The 20,889-nt window shown below is 40.4% G+C and overlaps 1 protein-coding gene and 1 long non-coding RNA gene across 2 annotated transcripts in view; one reads left to right on the top strand and one right to left on the bottom strand.

The window, feature by feature from the left end:
- Nucleotides 1-1,148, bottom strand: part of PYGL (glycogen phosphorylase L) — a 34,855-nt gene extending 33,707 nt beyond the window's left edge. The window contains exon 1 of the mRNA XM_039865137.1: nt 662-1,148. Within this exon, the coding sequence (XP_039721071.1) occupies nt 662-904 (243 nt within the window). The 5' untranslated portion in view covers nt 905-1,148. The remainder of the gene's footprint in view (nt 1-661) is intronic.
- A 170-nt stretch (nt 1,149-1,318) lies between these two features.
- Nucleotides 1,319-7,724, top strand: LOC120604442 (uncharacterized). The gene is made up of 3 exons (XR_005653340.1): nt 1,319-1,676; nt 7,049-7,236; nt 7,628-7,724. It is a non-coding gene; the product is annotated as an uncharacterized LOC120604442 (long non-coding RNA).
- The last annotated feature ends 13,165 nt before the right edge of the window (nt 7,725-20,889 follow it).

The following is a 20,889-nucleotide window of genomic DNA, read 5'->3' as shown; positions in this document are numbered from 1 at the left end:
CCACTCACTGGAACTGGGGGAAGGGGCGGGCAGAGTTCTATCCTTGGGGTCACACTCAGGCAGTCCCTACGAGGACTCCTGGGGCACGGGGACAACCCCTAATCCAGTCTTCCAAAGGCTCTAAGGGCTGTGAGGCACCTTCTTCCAACTCCTCTTTTCTGCCCGCCTCGCCCCTTCAGTGCCTACTACCATTTGGCGAACTCTATATACGTGTCTCTCCTGCCTAAATATTAAGCTTCTCCAAGGCAAGACTTTTGTCCATTTTGTTCAGGGTGGACTGCCTGAGGGCCTAGAACTGGGGTGGCGGGGTGAGGGGGATATTAGAACTGGTCTTGGAATACAGACAAGAGAGCCCAATACTTCTCGATAAAATGTTGAAAGTAAATGGTCTAAAAAGAGTTTGTGAGATAAGTGGACAGGTGAGGGAGGCCTGAGCGTTTGCGGTACCCAGGAGCGGACAGTAAAGTGGTTTGGATGGGGCTGGTTGGCTTCGTGAATGGGTGTTGATGCCGCATTGTCTCTGCCCTCCCCACCCCCCACGGCCCAGACACGTCTCCCTGGACTTCGGAGGGCGCTTCCTCGCTAGGGGGAGGAGGGGTCACCCACGACGCGCGGCTGCTGGAGGAGCCCCCTCCCGGCCCCGCCTGGCCCGGACCGGTACCTTGGGGCACTTCTCGTAGTAATACTGCTGCGTGCGGATCCAACGCCCCACCAGGTGGTCGCGCACCGTGTGCGCCAGCGCGAAGTAGTAGTCGCGCGGGGTAGCCACATTGCGGTCCTTGACCAGCGTGAAGTGCAGGTGCCGGTTGAAGCCCTTCTTCAGCTCGGCCACGTTCTCCACGCCCACGATGCCGCGGATGCTGATCTGCCGCCGCTTCTCCTGGTCAGTCAGGGGCTTGGCCATGGCGGCGGCGGGAGGCGCAGCGGGCAGGACGTGCAGCCCGTGGGTGCGGCAGCAAGGCAGGGCGGAGACAGCCTTGCGGCGCTCGGCCTCGCAACTTTTGAGTCGGAGGGAAGTTCAGTCCGCCCCTGGGTGAGGCGTTGCTCTTGCTCCTGGCCGCCCGCCGGGGCGACAGAGGGCGGACCTGCCCTCTGCCCGCCCCCTGGGGCCGCGGGGTGGGCGCACGCCGGACCCCAGCTGGCAAGTGTTAGCGCCCGGCGCGCCCGGACTGGGCGGGACCGGGGGGCGGGACTGGGGGGCGGTACTGAGGCGGGGCGGGGAGGGGCGGGGCCCAGGGCCCTGGCCCATCCCTCTCGGAGGTTGAAGGAGGAACCTTCCGCAGGTCACGTAGCCACCAAGAGGCTCACTTCGGGTTGTGCGGCGCCTGGGAGTTCACCATTTGTCCTGCCTCCCCGCTCTAGGCTTTTGGATACCAGAGGATGCCTGTGTGTGAAAGCACGCTGCTGGCAAACTTTGGTGTACAGATGTTTGTTCGCTATGTCCTTATTATTTCTCACTGGGAATAGGTTACTATGAGCATCGCGAGGGAATCTTGAAGGGTCATGTTTCTTACTTCAGTTGTCCCACCTCCCTTGTCAGTTCTTGGCATTGCCCTGTTTTGGATCCCAGACCTCAGAAAGTAGTTCCCGGGCGTCCCCTTCCCTTTCCTTTCGTTTTTGAGGACTCAGAGAGTCGGGTTTCTTGACTTCTCACACACGCGCTCGCCCTGTCCAAGGTTGGTCAGAGTCAAGAAGTCCTGAGCTGGACCTTCCCGCGGACTAGGAGGGAGAGACTGTTACCTTGAATTACTTTTTAACAGTAGCGGGGCAGAGTAGGCAGGAGAGAGAAAAAGGGAGGGAGGGAGGGAGGGAGAAGGGGAGAGAGAGAGGGAGAGAGGATTCACAGAGCCAGTAGCCTCGTTTACAGGAAACAAAGCAGTCTGTGTTAATTTGTAGTTCAGGCTGATGATCTTTTCAGAGTTCACCTCCAGCTTTAGTGGTATTTATTTATACGTGTTGTTTTTTTCCCCTCAGACCTTGGCAAAGGCAGACACATGGTATTTTAGGATGTCAGAGGCTTTTTCTTTTTCAATAAGAGGTAGTATTAATCTTATTATTTTAGAAACAGTCCATTGCCAGAATTGAAGTTTTTTTTTTTTTTAATCTTACTAGAACTGATGAATAGATTTTACTTTTAATAGTAAACCGAAGCTGATTATTTTGAGTTGATGCATTGGTGGGGATGGGATTATTTGACTCAGGCTAAATGTAGCCCTCACCATAAAAATGCAAGTTCAGATCTCATAGGTCTGGTAAAATATTCAATCCCTTGTCCTCCCAGCTTCAGGGGTTTAGGTCCTAGGCCTTTGGGGACAGAGCTGAGATTGATGGGCCTCATGCAATATCTGCAATACCGATGACTTACATAAAAAAAAAATTTATAGGAGACATGGAGATGCAGGTGTGGCTATCTAGATGAGGCCAGACATACCCTGAATTAAGAGTGAGAGTGGAATAGCATCAAAATGATTGATCTTAAAAATAACTAGGTCTATATGGTAATGTTTAAGGGCGGGGGACTGAAAGAGATGTTCCTTTGACAAATTAGATAATAAAAAATGTGTTTTTAAAAATCAGCTTTGAATCCCCCTTGGATGGTCACATTAGCCAGTTTTTGGTTATTCACATGTTGATGTGAAATAGCTCAATCAGCTTTAACAGCTGCAAGAATGAATAGGGTGGAGCAGTGGAATGAGGGGACATTAAGCCTGAGTAGATCTTACTCCCAGGAAGATCTCTGAGCAGCAAAAGGCAAAATAATGTCTGGGCACTTGGATGGGCAGTAAGGTATTAGAGGGTGCAAAGGGAGAGATGGAAGACCCCAAAGGCAAATTTATTGTTTCTTTGTTTTGCTTAAGACAGTTTCAAATAGGTGGATCCTAGCCCTGTTATCTACTTAGATGTAGTACTAAATTCTTGTTGGAAACCCATGATAATGAGAAGCTAATAAACACACTATTTACTTGGTTCAGTATCCGGTCAGTGATCCGGCACCACCGAGCTGAACATCTCTTGAAGGGGAAAAACTGAACTACAGAACGTCCAAACTATATAGAATGTGGGGAGGGCCCATCCAACCTCATGTTAAAGAGAACATGATGGTACCAGGTGATTTGGGTACTCTACAAATCCAGTCTTAAATGATAATAAATCATATGGTCAGATGGTCAGAAAGTTGGTCTCTTTTACTTCTCTATTAGTCTTTCTTTCTGTAAGGTTTTTGGTGTTAGCCTGTCTTTAACAGTCATTAATCTGTACAAAAAGCAGGCTCAGACTCTAAACTCTTTTCAGGTTTTAGCATCTAACTAGAATTTAATCACATTGTCTTCCATTTACGGTAAATGATACTTTTCCAGTTAGCATTCTGAAATAAAATTTGCTTTTTAAATGTTGAATTAAAGTGAATTTACTTAAAGAAAAACAATGTAGTTTGGGTGGCACATGGGTTGGCCAAAAAGTATAACCGAAGTTTGGGAAACAGTCTCCCAGATCTTGTTGACATCTAATATCTGCTTGTTCTGTACTGGTCTAGGTCACTGAGGCCTATAGAGGTTAAGTTACTTGACCAAGATTATCTTTAAAAAATTTACTTTCACTTCTCCCTGACCAGAAACACCAAAAACTGTGGTTTCCTGGAAAAGTATGAGATAATTTGCTCACATCTATTTACACCAGCCTTACCAACAATGATCTGTGTTGTTCCTGTTTCACATCTGCTTCTTCCCTGGGACTGCTGTGGTGAAACTGTACTTATGAATAGCTGAACAAGCTGTCCAGACCTCACAGGACAAGTATAAGTTGCCCACTGTTGGAAAAGAACCTTGGGAAAGTGTATTAGTCCAGGTCTTCAGAGAAGCAGATGCTAAGATAGGACTAAACATGCCGGAATCTTATTATGATAAATTCCTGTGGGAGAGAAAATGGGGAAGAAGCCAGGTTAGCCTGGGAGAGTGTCCAAATGTGATGCAAGTCTGACCTCCAATGAAGGAGAGAGGGAGGGAAGAATGGGAGGGAGCAGCCCAGAATGCCCTGCAGTCCCAGGAAGATCCCCCAAGGCCACTGGGCAGCTCCCGAACCAGAGTCAGCAGTCACAGTAGCCCCCATGCTCTTAGTCATTGGTGGGAGCAACCCCTGGGAGGTGTTGCTTTTGCACAGACACAGCAAAGGTATCTGGGGCCCTTGTTCAGTTTTGCTCTCTGCAGCTGGAGTTCTGTGAGGCCCATTCTAGTGGCCACCTCAGAAAGATTTTAGATAAAGAAACATAGGTTAACAGCCACTATGTTTCAAAGTAGGGCTTATTGTGTTAGCATGCTACTTAGAAATTCATCGGGGCAACTAGCACTTTCCAAGGGCTTTGGCTAGGCTCTTACTGTGCATTCTTTCATTTAATCCTCTCACCAACTCTCTAAGGCAAGTTCTATTTTTCCTCCCATTTTACTGATGAAGAAACCAAGGCTTAGAGACATTTAGTAGCTTGCTCAAGAGCACTTAACAAGTAAGTGGCTAAAGAGGTTTTAAAATCTTTGCATATTGTTTTTCCCTCCTCTGAAACAGGGTTTGGGATCTGTTAAGTAAACCTGAATTCTATCTGCACCTCATCTGATCTACTTACCCTGTCCACTAGGTTTGTTTTGTACTGTTCTCTGGCCTTTGAACTACTCCTACTCAGTTCCAAAATCGAAGGAAGTGCCAGAGGTCCAAAGTGACCCCCTCAAAAGGTCATTTGCTCTCTGGAGTTGGGCAGAGTGAAACACAAGCCAAGCTTTCTGCTGGAAGAATGCATTTAAGTACATTCCATTCAGTATATTTAATGTACAAATCTGTCAACCAAGGTTACTACCTAGGTACTGCTGTTTTAAATATTTAGTGAGATGACTGGAATGCTAACTGGATTTTTTTATATAATTGAATACCTTTAGAACTTTTGACAGCATTGCTGACCTCACTGCCATCTCTATAATTGGCTATGACTGTGACCATTCACTTGGTACCTGAATATATTTGGCTTGTCTTGGAGCAAACAGGGTTTTCCTGGCATTTTCAGGTCCTGTCATATTGGATTTGCTCATTAATACAGTAGTTTGGCTTGTTAGGTGTGGTCCAGTGGGAGTTCCTGAGAAGCTAGAAATATTTAACAATCCATCTTCTCCCTTACAAATCACTTACAATTTTAATATGTCTATCACGGAATATGCTGAGACTGGAGAATCTCTTAGTGCCTCAATTCGATGCCTGCGTAGTTAGGATAATGCTCTCTGTTCTATTCACTCCACAAGATCACTAAGCTCAAGAAAGGTATGAGTGGATAAGTGCTAGGAAATGTTAAAAGCATTATTAAGATGTCAACTTTTGAGTTGAGATTATATTTTGAAATATTAGCCAATGTTTGACTTTTCTCCTGGTAGGTAGTTTACGTTTTCCCTATCTACCTTGAGAAGCCACTCTAGCACTTGTGCTTATAATCTCTGGGGAAGGATGTGAGCCTAGGTTAACGTTTGGGAGACACACTAAGAGTGTGGGCCAAGGGCCTGAGAAGATGATACAGTAGGTGCAGTGGGAGTAGAGACAGCCGTGGCCTGCTTCTATGGGGAGACAGTGGAAACACCAGGTAGCCCAAGTATCTGAGAACAGCCTAGGACTTTGCTCTGCATCCTGGGAAGATCCAGGAAATAGCAGGACCCCAGGGAGGAAGCAACTGCTTAGAGGCTCTCAGCAGTTAGGATTAGACATGTTCACGAAGACTCCCCATCTCCAGGGAGGCAAAGGGCAGCCCTTGGCTGAAGAGTGGGTGACTCAGAGAATACCCAAGGGAAGAGATATTAAGGCCTAGGGCTTCCCACCCCCACCTCTGCCAGTTGTGCCTTGGTCCTCAGCTGAATGGACCAATTGGCTGAGATCACAGTTTTCCCCTTCCTGGAAAAATGAAGGTTCAAATTAGAAATTAAGCTGATTGTGTACACACACACACACACACACACACATACATACACACGTATATGTGTGTGTGTGTGTATGTATAGATAGGTTGATAGATAGATGCATAGATAAAATAAAGCATTTCTTGCACACCTGAGTTTATACATCATTTGTATTTGCTTTGCCTTGTGATATTGTTACCCATGCAGCAAGACTTAAGTTTTAAAGAAAACTTTCAATTTGTTACGGAAATGAATGAGGATACTAATTCTGAGAAAATTTTGCAAAGAGATATGAACAAATGCTGACAGAAAAGGGAAGCGAGAAATGTGCTAAGTATAGTTTCAGCAGATGATCATGATGCAACATGCACTAGAGGCAGCCTCCCTGTCACCTTATCTCCTCAGGGCCTTTGTCATGCAAACCCTTAGTTGGGCCCACGTTTTGACTTGCACTTTGTGCTCCATTGATTAATTGTGGGATTTATCATATAAAACATATAGCTCTCACACAAATATTATTGGTTTATAGAATTTTGTTCTCTTAATGGGTAAACCTAAGGAATCACTAACACCAGTTTCTCAAATGCCAACTACTTTGACTTCTCTGAGCTGTTTAATTACCCATATTTAAAGCTCTAAAGTGAAATGTTAGATGCTGAGGGGTAACATTTATTAGCTTAAAAATATATAATGCAGAGAAAATAGCTTCCATTTCACTTAGTATTTTCAAGGATGGAGCCTGGGATTCTGGATGATTTTTTGAAAGCTGATCTTACTCACACATGTGGGGCTACTGTTTTGTATTTCTTGTTGTCTTAGATGGATTATAGTTCATTACATAGTTTTGCATAGCATAACCTATATGTTTTTCACATTCAATGTTTTAATTTATCGATTTATTAGGAAAATATTTGTTTTGGTTAAGCACCTACTATGGGGCCAGCATTGTGCTGGGCGCTTGGAATACATGTGCAAACCAAATTGACTATAGAGTAGCCAGACACATTATTTCCCTAGTATCCTGTTTTCTGGGAACTTTCTCCCTCTCTTTATCTGCCTCCTCATCCCCTTGTACTTAAGTATAAGTCCATACACTTATTGTGAGAGTCATCATTTTCTAACTGAACTAGGTTTTACAACCGTGACGAAAGAAGGACTGGGAAGTATTGGCCAACTTGGAAAGTCATTGATACTATCATTCAAGAGGATGGAGGAGGAAACAGAACTTACGGGAAGAAAGAGAGACACCTGTAATCATTTGGCTTCAAGACAAATACAAAATGCTCTTTCCTTCCTGTGGACTTATATAGCACTTAAGGTGTGAGCTAATTGCTTTTTTCTCTCGCATGTTTTGCCTTGTATTTTCATTTGAGTAGGGTGCCTCAACCTAGTTTAAAAGTTCTTGGTAAGGCAGAGAGCATGGCCCATAATTTTTGTACCATTAACAGAGAGCACCATGTCTTCTATACAGTGGGAGCTCATTCAGTGATGTTTTGTTGACATTTCCAGTTTAAGGTGAAAATATGAAGTTCATTCAAAACTGTCATACATTTTTGAGGAAGATTCAGTGTGAGAGCTGCAGAGACAGGCTTAGACCAGCAGGTGGGGGAGTTTGCCACGTGAACGCCACATCTCAATCTATCGAGTAATTCAACAAAGGACATCATTGTAATTTCAATGACTGCTTTTTTTCTCTTTCTTTGCTCCAGATATTTATCCACCAAAACATCCTGGGAAAATTACCTACATTCTGAAGATGATAAATCAAAATTGATTATTCTCATCATTCTAGTTGGAGCATAAAGTAGATGCTACTTTCTCCCTTTTAAAATCTTAATGTGAAAGAAAAATCTTAGATGTAAATATATTGAAATCTAAATAAATAATTTGTTCTGATATAGAACACTGAAGAAATCTTAAAAATGAAAAAAGCATGGAATCTTAACACTCTCAGGCTTGATTTGTAACACACTCAAAGCTGGGCGTGCTGGTGGCTTGAGCTTCCCAGTCAACCACGTGAGTTTACAGTGCAGATTAGTGGGATTTCGGTATTGCTTTATCTGGGATCTATCATAGGTTTTTAAGCCTGTCAGGGCATATCTGTGAACTGGTGAGACAGGCCTGAGTGAAGTCAGTGTGCCCAGGGGTGGTTGGAGTCATCCGGGAAAGAAGTCAGGCCAGGCCCGTTGCCGGGGTTTGGGTAAATATGGGCCTGTCTAGCAAGCCATGGGTGGCTGGTGGAGGCTGAAATGTTTCCTGGGTGAGAACTCACCCTAAGGGTGGAAGGAGTGTGGTGATTAGCTTGAGCTAGGAAGAAGCTTTAATTGTCAGAGGGAAAGAGGAAGTCTGATTGGGGCATTGTAGCAGTTTCTTAATTCTGTTCTCTGGTCTAGCTCCCTAAAGCGTATGTTCCATTGGAGAAAGGGGACTGTCAGTAAAAACTGAAAGAATCTTCTTACTAAGCTTTATAAAAATACTCAGATCCCAGAAACACTGTTTTACTTCCCAACATGAAGAGACGAGTTATCCTCTTGTACTTCATTCCTGGACAGCTTAGAGGAGGGTTTGGAGGAAGTGCTGTGCTCAGTGGGCTGAGGTGTTGCCAGCAGGATTGGGAGGATGTGGAGACACCTTCTGGAGACTCCCAGAAATACAGGAGTTGGTGCCTATGGGTTGGAGGTGTGGTAACGCAGGCAAGTGGGAGCAAGACCGGTGACATTTGTGTCGGAGTTAATGAGATGCCCTCTGACTCAAAGTCTCTTAAAAACTGAAGAAATAGGCATTACCTATATACTCTTAGGGTCTTAGATTTATTGAACACTTACTAAAAGAACCTTAATAACTATGCCTGCCTTTTGATGTATAAGCTCTTTGAAAACTCCCTTTTTTGGGTAATATTTTTATAGCCGTAAAACATACTTAGAGATAGGTGTATAAGTCTTAAGTTTGTATAGCAATGACATTTTGCAGATGGATAACTTATATAAACTCTACCCAGACTGAGCTACAGAACATTGTAAGCAGTTGGAAGCCTCTCTTGAGCCCCCTTCTATCCTCAAGGTAACCACTACCCTGATTTCCAAAATTGCAAATTACTTTTGGCTGTTTAAATCTGGTATAAATGGAATCATATAGCACAACTCTATTTCGCCTGACTTCTTTTACTCAACATTATGTCTGTAAGATTCATTTATGTTCTTGCCAAACACCCTGTGTTTTCATTGTTGTATCATATTCCATTTTATGAATGCAGCACTATTTTATTCTCGATAAATCCTGGGCATTTTGGTTTACTCTCCAATCCTCAAATCACTTAGTCTCCAGCATAGAGGCACTTCTCACTTAAGATTGGTACTAATTTATATAAGTTAAGGAAGCGTCTTAAAAGACTTGGCAGGGAAGGTGGTAATAGAAGAGAAATATCTCACAACACAGGAAATATCTTGAAATCAGATATCAGACATCATTGTGCCTGAAGATTGTTAGGCAAACAGTGTCAGAGGACATTTCTTAGTGGCTGTTTCTTTCCTTAGGTCCTATTCTACTTTCTGGTTCCTGGAGACCATTCTTATGGAGTGGCTTTTCCACCTCTTTGTTACCGTGAAACCCCCAGCTGAAATCTCTGGGTTGCTAGGAGAAAAAGAAAGTCCCTTAAAATGAACAAACAAAAAACAAACTCTGCCTATGACCAAACTCTGTCTACCCAAAAACTAAATACTCACATTGTTGCACAGAACAATTTAGCTCCATGTTCTCTCAGTCATTCTTGCTGGGCTGGGCTGGGGCTTTCCTTTTACACGATCAGAGGTTCTTTTAAAGCATTTTAACAACAGCAACAAAAAAAGGGTGGAGGAGATAAAAACGGTTTTCCCCCAAAGCAGTTGTCTACAGTGTTCTCAGTGCAGCCATGGCTGCAGTTTTAAAAATTCTTACTTTCTAGGCACCCTGCATTTAACTCTCTCTTGTTCTGTTTCACTGAGAAAGATAATTTTTGTCTTCAGAATATTACCAAAACACCCTGAGCATGGCTGGCCTCTGAAGATCTTTCTTCCTCAGCCCTCATGTGCCAGTGTCTTCTCCATGGCAAAGCATCCCCTCTGTCTACAGCTGTGGCGTATGCTGAGAGGCATGGTCCCGAATAGACATCAAAGAGGAGGTGGCTGCCCTCTTGGCTACAGCAGGGCATTCCCTGGGTGTTATTTTGTGCAGGTCTTGCATTTCTGACTGCGGTGCTGATAGTGAGGTGACTCAAGCTTCTTGCTCTTTCCTTTCCAGCTGACCATGTTGCTCTCTCCCAGAGGGTGGAGTCTGTTTATTTCAACAAGTTCTCTTTGCATCTTGGCTGCAGTTATGTTTTGCAGGCTAGCCTTTTTTCTTTCTTTATTTCTTTCTGGCTTAAAACAATAAGCATTTATTTTTCCCACGTGGGTCTGCAGGTCGGCTATAACTTGGCTGGACTCTAGGGTCTGGGTCACCCTCACATGTTGCTCATCCTCTTTTTTTTATTTGTAATTTTTAAAATTAGAAAAGAATTTTAAATTTATTTTTCAATTACAGTTGACTAGTCCAGCCTTCTTTATGTTGACATTGGTCTAGATTCTTTTTAGGCGCTGTCTAATGGTGGATAGGATTTCTAATACTGTTGAAATGTTTGTATTTTAAGAAACTTATATGGATATTTTAGTGGGACATTGTAAGAAACTATATTAGAGATTTTCACCCTGATATAGCAATTATCCGGAAATTGAAGACTGAGAGTTTCGATTAAGGAGGTGAATGGAAAAGACATTGAGTTGAGTATGGCTCCTGAGGCTTGGGGTAAGTTATAGCTGTTAGAAGCTTTCAGTACTTTGGATACTGTATTCTGGGTGAGAAGTGAAGGGAAAAAGGAAAGTGAGAGAATGTCAAAGAGACACCTTGTTTACTTTGGAATTTTGGAACTTGGAGTTGATTTTATTATCTATCTTCTAGGATGGTAGATGGGAAATAAAGCCTAGAGAAGAGAGCCTCTATCCACCAGCTTGGTGATCCTCCAAGAGGGCGAAGGTCAAGGGCCAGATTGCAAGGAGGCCAGGTATCAGAATTTCTCCAGGTCCTGGACATAAACCTTTAAATTTTTAAAAACATTTTATTGTGGTAAGAACACTTAACATGAGATCCACTCTCCTGACAAAATTTTAAGTGCACAATACAGTAGTATTGTTAACTACAAGTACAATGTTGTACAGCAGTGATATCTAGAACTTATTCATCTTGCTTAATTGAAACTTTATGCCTGTTTATTAGCAACTCCCCATTTCCCCCTCCCCAGTCTCTGGCAATCATCATTCCACTCTTCGATTCTATGTGTTTTAGTACTCTCATGTTCATTATAGCATTATTCACAATACCCACGCTGTGGAAATAACCTCAATGTCCATCTGTGAATGAATGGATAAAGAAAATACAGTCTATACATACAAAGGAATATTACTCAGCTTTGAAAAAGAAGTAAATTCTGTAATTTGCGACAACATGGATGACCCTTGGGGATATATTCTAAGTGAAATAAGCCAGTCACACTAGGGCAAATACAGCATGATTCTACTTACATGAGGTATCTAAAATAGTCAAATACATGAACATAAACCATTTAAATGTAGGAAATGGGAGAAGGCCTATTTTCTCTACTCCCAGATCATTGTCCACTCCCAGTTGATAATGTCACCTTCGTGCCCCTCTAACGAATCGATGTAGCTGAGAAGCTTGACCAATATCAGGAGTTAAAGGTTTGTGCTTGGTAGTTGTGACTGGTTTGCTTACATGTATATGGAACAGCTTATAGGGAACAGTTGACACATGAAATAATATTGAAGAAGATATGGTCCCTCTCCTTAAAGAACTCATATTCACATAAAGGACTTATCTAGTAAAACTTAAAACTTGAAAAATTTTAAATCTATTCTTGAGGATCCACAAAACACACGTAATTTAAAAAATGGAGCTTTAATTTGTTACGCCAGATCTCCAATGGACAACTTCGTGTGTAAAGGGGGAAGCTGAGCAGCCCACTGAGTGTGTGGATTGGTGCTACTTTGCTATTTGGAGACTAAAGCAGAATCATTAGGCGTGAAGGCCCCAGAGCTGACACGTGGAGATTCAAATCCTAGCTCTGTCACTTACCAGCTATGTATCCTTAGGCAAATTATACAAACCTTATTTGCTTTAATTTTCTAATTTTTAAAGTGGGGGGATAATAATAATGCTAACCTCAGGGCTGTATAGATTGAACGAGTTAATAAATACGAAGTAACAGCAGCCATTATTATTATTTCTTGCCCTAAGAAACACTAGTGAACTATACTGAAGGAATGTTAGTCTTTTAGTGTTATTCAAGCCCAAAACCCTTTGTAAATCTTTTCTATCCCTCCATGTCCACACTGAAAACATTCTAGAAATGTGTGTTTAATCATATACCAACCATTCTCTTTTGCTAAAATTGACAATCAGGAAGAATCCCAGGGAGGTTCTGTGTCAGGTATTTTACTTATTTTCTAACTTAACTCTCACAATCACACTATCCTGTAAGTATCAATACCTCTGGTTTGTGATGAACTAAGGCTATTTGAGGTTAAATTAACTTGTCTAAGCTCATATCAAATAAGTGGTTGACCTTGGCTGGGAACCTGGTTTTTGTGACTCGGAAAGTCCACGTTGAGACATTTTCAGATCAGCAATATCCAAAGAATGAATTTTTTTCCTTATTAACTTTGAAGATCTTTACGCCATGAGAAAAACGTTCCTAGTTCAGTTTTGGGTAGAGTAGAGGCAGCAATTTCTTTTGCTCATTGCTTGAAAAGATGTATTAGGTAATATTGGCTGTGGCCCAGTTTTGACTCAGTTGCGGAAGCTCTGCTGTGTTTTGAGCTATACCAGTTGTGAATGTTTGGTATTCTGAGACATAAAATCAATATGGAAGAGAATTTCTCTCTTCACTGTTTATTCTCCGCCGAGATTGAAATTGAGCATTTTTACTTCCTGCCATTTCTAAAACATTTGTTTTTGTAAAACAAAGAACACATCCCAGAAATTAAAGGCACAGACTTAAACAGCACTTATTCATTCAAAGCATGACATTTTGCTCATTTTGCTGCCAGCACCCATCTAAGTCATGATGTCCTGCCCTCCCTCAGCTGAAAGGCAGACACAGGACTCAAGCAAAATCGGACTCTGTCTCTCTGGAATCAAATCTGGGGCAGAGACAAAAGATGAGAAGGAGCTTTTGTGTGGCCTCGAGGGGCTTGGAGAAGACGAATTGTTCATCGGTTCCTGCTTCCTTGATACCCAGAACTGCCCTGGTTCCCATCTTTCTGAGCTACCTCATACCATTTTCATACCTTCCTTCTGTGCCTTTGGGTCAGCCAGAGTCAGGTTTGGGTTTTTTATAACCAAAGACTCCTAACCAGTGTACCTGGTCTGCAGGGGCCCTCGTGATCTAGCCTCCTGCCAGCCTCATCTGGCCCATTCTCCTCCCTCTCTCTCTCCCTGCAAAAGGTTAGCTGCACTGACTCTCTATAGTACTTTGTTCCTGCTTCCAGGCCTTTACCCTTGGCTCTTCAGCCCAAACGTCACCTCCTCAGAGAGGTAATTGAGGTAACTGCCGACCACCCCAAACCATTCTATCTCATTAGCCTGTTCGATTTCTGGTTTGGTATTCATCACTATTTAAAATTACCTTGAGCTTTATTTATTATTTGCTTTTCTCTATTAGAATATCAGCTGTAAGAAAGTAGAGACCTTGTCTATTTTATTCACTGATACCCCTAGTAATTAAAACTGTTTAGCACCTAATAGATGCGCATTAAATATTTATCGAGTGAATGAGTGTTTTGTATGTGGTACACCCTTTGTGTAGCAACTACGATGTCCTGTAACTAAGTGGTTAAGAGCATAAGCCCTGAGTGAGGTTGTCTGGGCTCAAATCGTGGCTCTAACACTTGCCTGCTGTGTTATTTAACCTCTTTGTGCTTTAAATCTCTCACTTTTATAATGGTAATAGTAAAAATGCATAAATCAGTTGAGGATTAAGTAAGATGATTCATGTAAAGCCCTTTGTAGATTGCATGGAAAACAATAAGATTTCATATATGGCTCTTAATATTATTTGAGTATTTCTCAATTGTCAAAAGCTTTTGTCAGGTATTGTAAGATGCAGAACTGACTTAATATTGGCTCTTTTGAAAAAAAAAAACCAAGTCAAATACAATATTAAATGTACACAACTTTAAAAAACTTAATTTATACTAATGTACATTTATCCCCACAAATACATTCTACTTTCCTATTCAGATCAACAATCACGATTAGGGTCTAAAATGCTTGTGTACCTGCCTGATTTCAAATTATACAAAGCAATAATAATCAAAACAGCATGGTATTGGCAGAAAAACAGACACAGACCAATGGAACAGAATTGAGAGCCCAGAAATAAACCCCTGTATAATTGGGCAAATAAGTTTTGGCAAAGGAGCCAAAAGCATACAATGGAGGAGAGAAAGCCTCTTCAGTAAATGGTGCTGGGAAAATAGGAAAGCTACATGCAAAAGAATGAAACTAGACTGCAATCTGTCACCATATATCAAAATTAACTCAAAATGGATCAAAGACCTAAATATAAGACCTGAAACAATAAATTGCATAGAAGAAAATACACTAAACTCATGGACCTTGGACTTAGAGAGGATTTTATGAATTTGACCTCAAAGGCAAGGGAAGTAAAAGCAAAAATAAAGGAACTATATCAAACTAAAAAGTTTCTGCACAGCAACAGAAACCACCAACAAAACAAAGAGACAACCAATTGAATTGGATGAGATATTTGCAAACAACAACTTTGATATGGAGCTAATATCCAAAATATACAAAGAACTCATACAACTCAATAACAAAAAAAATAAACAATCCAATTAAAAAGTGAGCTGAAGACCTAAACAGACACTTCTCCCGATAAGACATACAAATGGCCAACAGACATATGAAAAGATGCTCAACTTCACTAGCTATTAGGGAGATGGAAATCAAAACCACAATGAGATACCATCTCACACCTGTTAGACTGTTTATCATCAACAGGATAAGTAATAACAAATGTTGGAAAGGTTGTGAGGAAAAGGAACCCTTGTACACTGCTGGTGAGAATGTAAATTGGTACAGCTACTATGGAAAACGGTATGGACGTTCCTCAAAAAATTAAGAATAGAATTATCATATGGCCCAACAATCCCTCTTCTGGGCATCTACCTCCAAAATTTGAGAACATTTATCTGTAAAGATATATGTGCCTTGTTGTTCATGGCAGCATTATTCATGGTGGCCAAGACACAGAAACAGCTGAAGTTCCCTTTTGGTAGATGATTGGATAAAGAACATGTGGTGTATATATATATAAAATGGAATATTACTCAGCCATAAGAAAAGATGAAATACTGCCATTTGTGACACCATGGATGGATCTCGAGATTATCATGCTTAGCGAAATAAATCAGACAGAAAAAGTTGAGAACCATATGATTTCACTCATATGTGGGATATACAACTAAAAGCAACAAATGAACAAGACATGCAAACAGAGACTCATGGACACAGACAGCAGTTTAGTGATTACCAGAGGGAAAGTGGGGACAGGGGAGGTAGATAAGGGTAAAAGGGGTCAAATATAAGGCGATGAAGGGAGATTTAACTTTGAGTGGTGAGCATACAATATACAAATGATGTATTATTGAATTGTACATTTGAAACCTATATAATTTTATTAACCAATGTCACTCCAATAAATTTAATTTAAAAAGTGCCGTGTATTAAGTATGGCCATAAACAGTTTCATGTGGCATAATGGTGATGCCTGCTCATGATCTGGACCTTGTTAGCAGACCTAACAAGGAATAATTTAAACACATATCGAAGAACACTAGGTTGTGTGCATTTTTTTTCGTTTTTGTTTTCTGTTTGCATTTCCTTTTTGGCCACGTTGTATTGTTGCTATTAATTGTTATAAATATAGGTAAAGAGGTTTTCTGGGCATTAGCTGGAAGCTTTTGACAAATTTGGACATCTGAGTGGTGGTTCTTGACACATTGGTCAGTCCCAACAATTAAAAATCCATGATCTGTTCTCAAAATTTTGGTAATTTTTATTTTCTTCAATCATATTATCCAGTGTATGATTATTAATTTTGTGCACATACAATATATTTTTTCTTTTCTATTTTGCATTATAGTGGAATCTTTTAAAAGATCTTTTAAGTGACAATTATGATGTGAATTTAAATTTACCAACTACCACTCCAAATAACTCCACAGAAGTAACAGACTGAAGAACTAATGCTCCCCAACCCCTGCATCCTATTAATTTCCCAAATGTACAGGCAGTAACAACCATCTGAGTACATGCCACCCACTCATTCCTTACCTCTGCATTCTCAACTCTGGCTGCAGGTTGGAGTCAGCTGGGGAACTTAAAAAATCCCACATTCTCAGGCTGTGTCTCAGACTAATTAAGTTAGTAGCCTGGTATCAATATTTTTAAAGTTCTCCAGGTGATTTCAATGTGCAGTGGAGGTTGAGAACCATCATTTCATTAGTAGTTGATGAGTTTCTTTTGACACATGTATGATGTATCTTCATTGCAGAGATATTGAAGCGTGAAAAACAAAAATCAAAAAGTAACTCTTGCATCTGAGAAATAAGAAAATAAGGTATTATTGTTATGGTTATTATTAATCTAGCCCCAGGAAGATTCAGAACTTGAAAAATATCATATTGAGTCAGATTCATTTTGCGGAAGAACGATGTTTCTTAGTTGTCTTCTTTTACTGCATCTTTGAAAGGTTCCACTAGTAATATGCCCCAGGGGTTATTAACTTTTCTTCAGTTACTCCCAAACACCTGCAAGAGGCTTAAGGATGAAGCTTCTTAAAGAAAAGAAGCAGGTGTGAAATACATCTGAATATCTTGTTACTGAGTCTGCCCCTGTGTACTTTTCTCTCTTGTTTCCTTGGGCCCCTAATTTGACATCCCCATTGCCTGTGGACTGGCCATCAGTGCTTCATATGATCCACTGAGATTCTCCCTCTATCCATCCCCAAGGCATGGAGAACAGATGCTCAGATTTTCTTAACATCAAGTATGCCCTTAGCTTGATGGGCAACTAGCTTACACATAGTGTATGTATTATAGGTGGTAACTGCATTACATCTTAATTCTTGGTCTTAGTTGAAATCTTGAGGACATGGAATTTAGTAGTGACATGAAGTTTTGTCTGATCTTCAGAAGTTTCTAAGATTGACTAATTTCTTTCTGATAGATATTTGTAATATTTTATGAGGGTATATCAGGACTGAGTACAACACTATACCTAGATAGTTAAGGTTTGCATATTCTGCAATGCCTCTGGTATTGCCAACTATGAAACCCACCCCTTGAGAAGCTGCGATTAACCCTCAACTGCTCATCATTTTAAGCCTGCCCAACTGATAAGACTGGAGACTTATTTCTTCACATCTGATAGCCACACAGCCCACCAGGCAATTAGGAAAATATATTGAGTGGTCTTCTCACAGATCACATGTGGAAATAGGAATTACAGAAGGAACCATTAGGGTCCTCATTTACCTCAGATGACTATTTCGTTATAAACTCATTAACTACAGGGTTGAAAACACAGTTCGGAAACAGAATGCACAGTAATTCATATTTAACACCTCAATCATTTCTTAAAAGTAATTTGTTAAATGTCAGCATAACAATAAATCAATATATTCAATAAATCTATAGTATTAGAAGTGGGTTTAGACAGAATAAAAATGGTCCTAGTTAATTAAAGAAGAAAACGGCGATGATATATAGGCAGAGATAACAAAGTAGGGTTTACAATATAAACTATAAGTTGGACAGGAGTTTTAGAAAACTGATAAGCCAATAGCATAAAGTAATTTACAGACTTCAGCTTCCCTGAGAAAGATCAGATGAATATTTGCGTTCTCTTCTGGTATGTTAAAATTTTAAATATTTTATGTTTAACATCTTGACATCTGGAAAGTGATATGATTAAGAATATAGTTTGCTTTCCAAATAGTTAACCAATTTTCAAACATTTTTCAACATTTTTGAGTAATTTTATTTCCTCTTTCGTGAGTCTCTGTTCAACATCTATTGAAATCTCTATTTCTGAGTTATCTTGTAGCTGATTTTAGTAATACTACACCATTTTGATTATTGTGGCTTTGCAATAGATTTTCATGTGTCATATAAGTCAACTTATTGTTTTTTCTCAGAATTTCCTTGCCTATATTCTTCCATTAATTTTTTCAGAAGGATTTAATAAACATTTTGTCAATCCCCCCCAAAATAGGTATTGTCTACCAAGAAGATGACAGAATCATTATGGACACTGAGATGGGATCTCAGTAATAAAAAAGGGAGGGGATGGACCTGTGGCATCATTAACAGATTGCACAAAAACGGATAATACCTAACACTTCATATCGCTCATTATGGGTCAGTTCTGTTCCGAGTATTTTACATATATTATTTGATTTAATCCTCAAAACAATGTTATTTTTATCTCCACTTTAGAGTTGTGGAAACTGTGGGTGAATTTTCATTGCTTGCTCCAGGGCACACAGTTGGCACACCTTGAAGCCAGGACCAGAATTCATTCACTGTCAGATACTGTGCTCTCAGCCACTCTACTATTACTCTCAGTGTTGTGTGACAATGCGGAGTGTACAGGCTACTTAATAATTAATACTTACATTTAACATGTCTTTCGTCTCTATTGCACAAAGCACTTCTACATGCTTTATATCACTGTGTCCCTTTCTTTGTGCAGAACATGTGCAAATGCATATTGAACATATTGTCCTCATTAGAGAATTTTAGCCAGCGTTGAGAACCATTGATTTATATTTTTATGAAGTGTCTCTCATCGAGGTGATTTCTTGTGATTATACGCATTAAAAATCATGGCCAACTCAAAAGATGGTTTGATTGTCAGTTGTTATTAGGTAACTGAAATTTAATGTGCAACCATGCTTATTGATGAAATTATCTTTTTATCTTCATTAATTTTAGAGAATTTTAGAAAAAATATTGGAGGAAAAAAGCAAGACTATCAACCAAAATATTAATCCTTTTAGACTTCATGGTGAATGTTTATTTTTGCCTGGTGGGAGAAGGAAAAAAGATGTGAACAAGATTTACAACCACTGGGGGTCTTAAGAAGTATTTTGAATTGCTTCCTTAATGGTAGCCAGGTTTTGACTCTCTCTACCATGACAGCCCTCAAGAAAGGGCAGGTGAAAGTCCATGACAGGAAGGCTTAGAAGGAAGTGTAGATGAGATCTTCACCATTCAGGAAGAGTGAGCAAGCCAAAGCCCTTCTACTGATTGAGGGAAGGTGGGAAGGGAAAGAAAAGGTAGGGTCGAGAGGTCAGCAATTCTGCCTTGAGCTTAGCCACAGATCACAGGTAAGGTAAAATAGGTACAGACTCCTAGGTACAGTGTGAGGGAGGCTGTAAGGAGAGTCCTGGTCATGTCCAACATGACCTTTTTAAAGTAGACAATTCAGTGATTTTTAGTATATTCACTAGGTCATGCAATCATCACCATTATTTAATTCTGTTATAGCTAATTCTGTACCTGCAAGTTTTCTCCATGGTTGTGGCAAAGTGGAGCAGAAAATAAATTCAAAGGATCAGACTGATGTTTCTGTGTGTTTAATTAGGTGTTTCCATTGTTTGCTTTTATTCAGTACCCCAAATTCTGTGTGTATCCAAAAAGCTGGTTCTTCAGACAAAGACAAGAGTTAGGTAGCTTCAGTTATGCGTGACGTCAGACCCAAGTTTCCCTAAACACCAGTCTTGGTGGAAGTAGCTGGTATATATATTTGAAGAGTATATACAGGTGTCTTTAGCATGCTCATATAAATGATATGGTAGTGTGATCCAAGAACTTCTTTGTTTAATTACTACAGTTCCCCTGATTCGTAAGCAGAGGTCTTGATTCAATAGTAAGCCTTCCTTTCTTACCAGTGAGTTGAATAGATGGGCAAAAGATTAATGTATGCATTAGAGGCAGAAAAAAGAATCTCATTTCCAGAAAACGGGATGATTTCTTGTAAATAACTTAATCACTTCTATGAGGAAATAGCAGGGATCAGAAGTTCCATGAACCTTAGTACCATGAAAAGAATAAAAAATGGCTAAAGTGTTCCATTAGGGAGTGAACAGAAGAGGAAAAAACAAACAAACAAACAAACAAACAAAAAACCAGAAGAAAGATGGGACCAATAGAGAAAGAAGAAAAAAGCATCAGGATAGGGAGTGAGGGAAATGAGCAGAAACCTGAAGAGATGCAGAGCAGCAGCTGCTACCAACCCTCCAATGTTTCACTTTGAGATTATAACTTCGAACGTGGATGTTTTTCTTTTAATCAAAATCAAAGGCAGTTTATTTTAAAAGACTATTCACAGTGTAAAGGAGATCAGTAATGTTGTAATTATTTAAAAACAATCGTATGGGTTAGCTATACAAATGTACAAAACATAATTGTATTATTTAGCCAATATGAACATTCAAAGAAATGTTGAAGGAACCAGGTTGAAACAGTCAGTGATATCATATTTTGTGGTACAAGTTTGTGGTGTCTTGAGGAGCAGGTTTGTTAAAGTAAATCCTCAATGTTTGGAGGCAGACTCCAAAAGCACCCAACCTACAAATGTTTCATGCTAAGTTAAGACTGAGGAGTTAAGTACCACCAGGAGACAGTTCCAGTGCTCTGGAGGATATCTGGTGAAGAATTCATGCTTTCCAGAGCTCTAGGGGATATCTGTATTTCCAATTACACTTTACTAAAGAAATACTGCTCTGACAAAGGTAAATTGTCATCCCAAACAGGCAAAAAAGTCTAAAGAAATTCTAAAGAGACATATGATG

Source organism: Pteropus medius, unplaced genomic scaffold (assembly GCF_902729225.1).
Source record: "Pteropus medius unplaced genomic scaffold, Ma_sr-lr_union100, whole genome shotgun sequence".
NCBI classification, from domain to species: domain Eukaryota; kingdom Metazoa; phylum Chordata; class Mammalia; order Chiroptera; family Pteropodidae; genus Pteropus; species Pteropus medius.
Note: the sequence above shows the minus strand (reverse complement) of the source record. Positions and strands in the feature narration are given on the sequence as shown.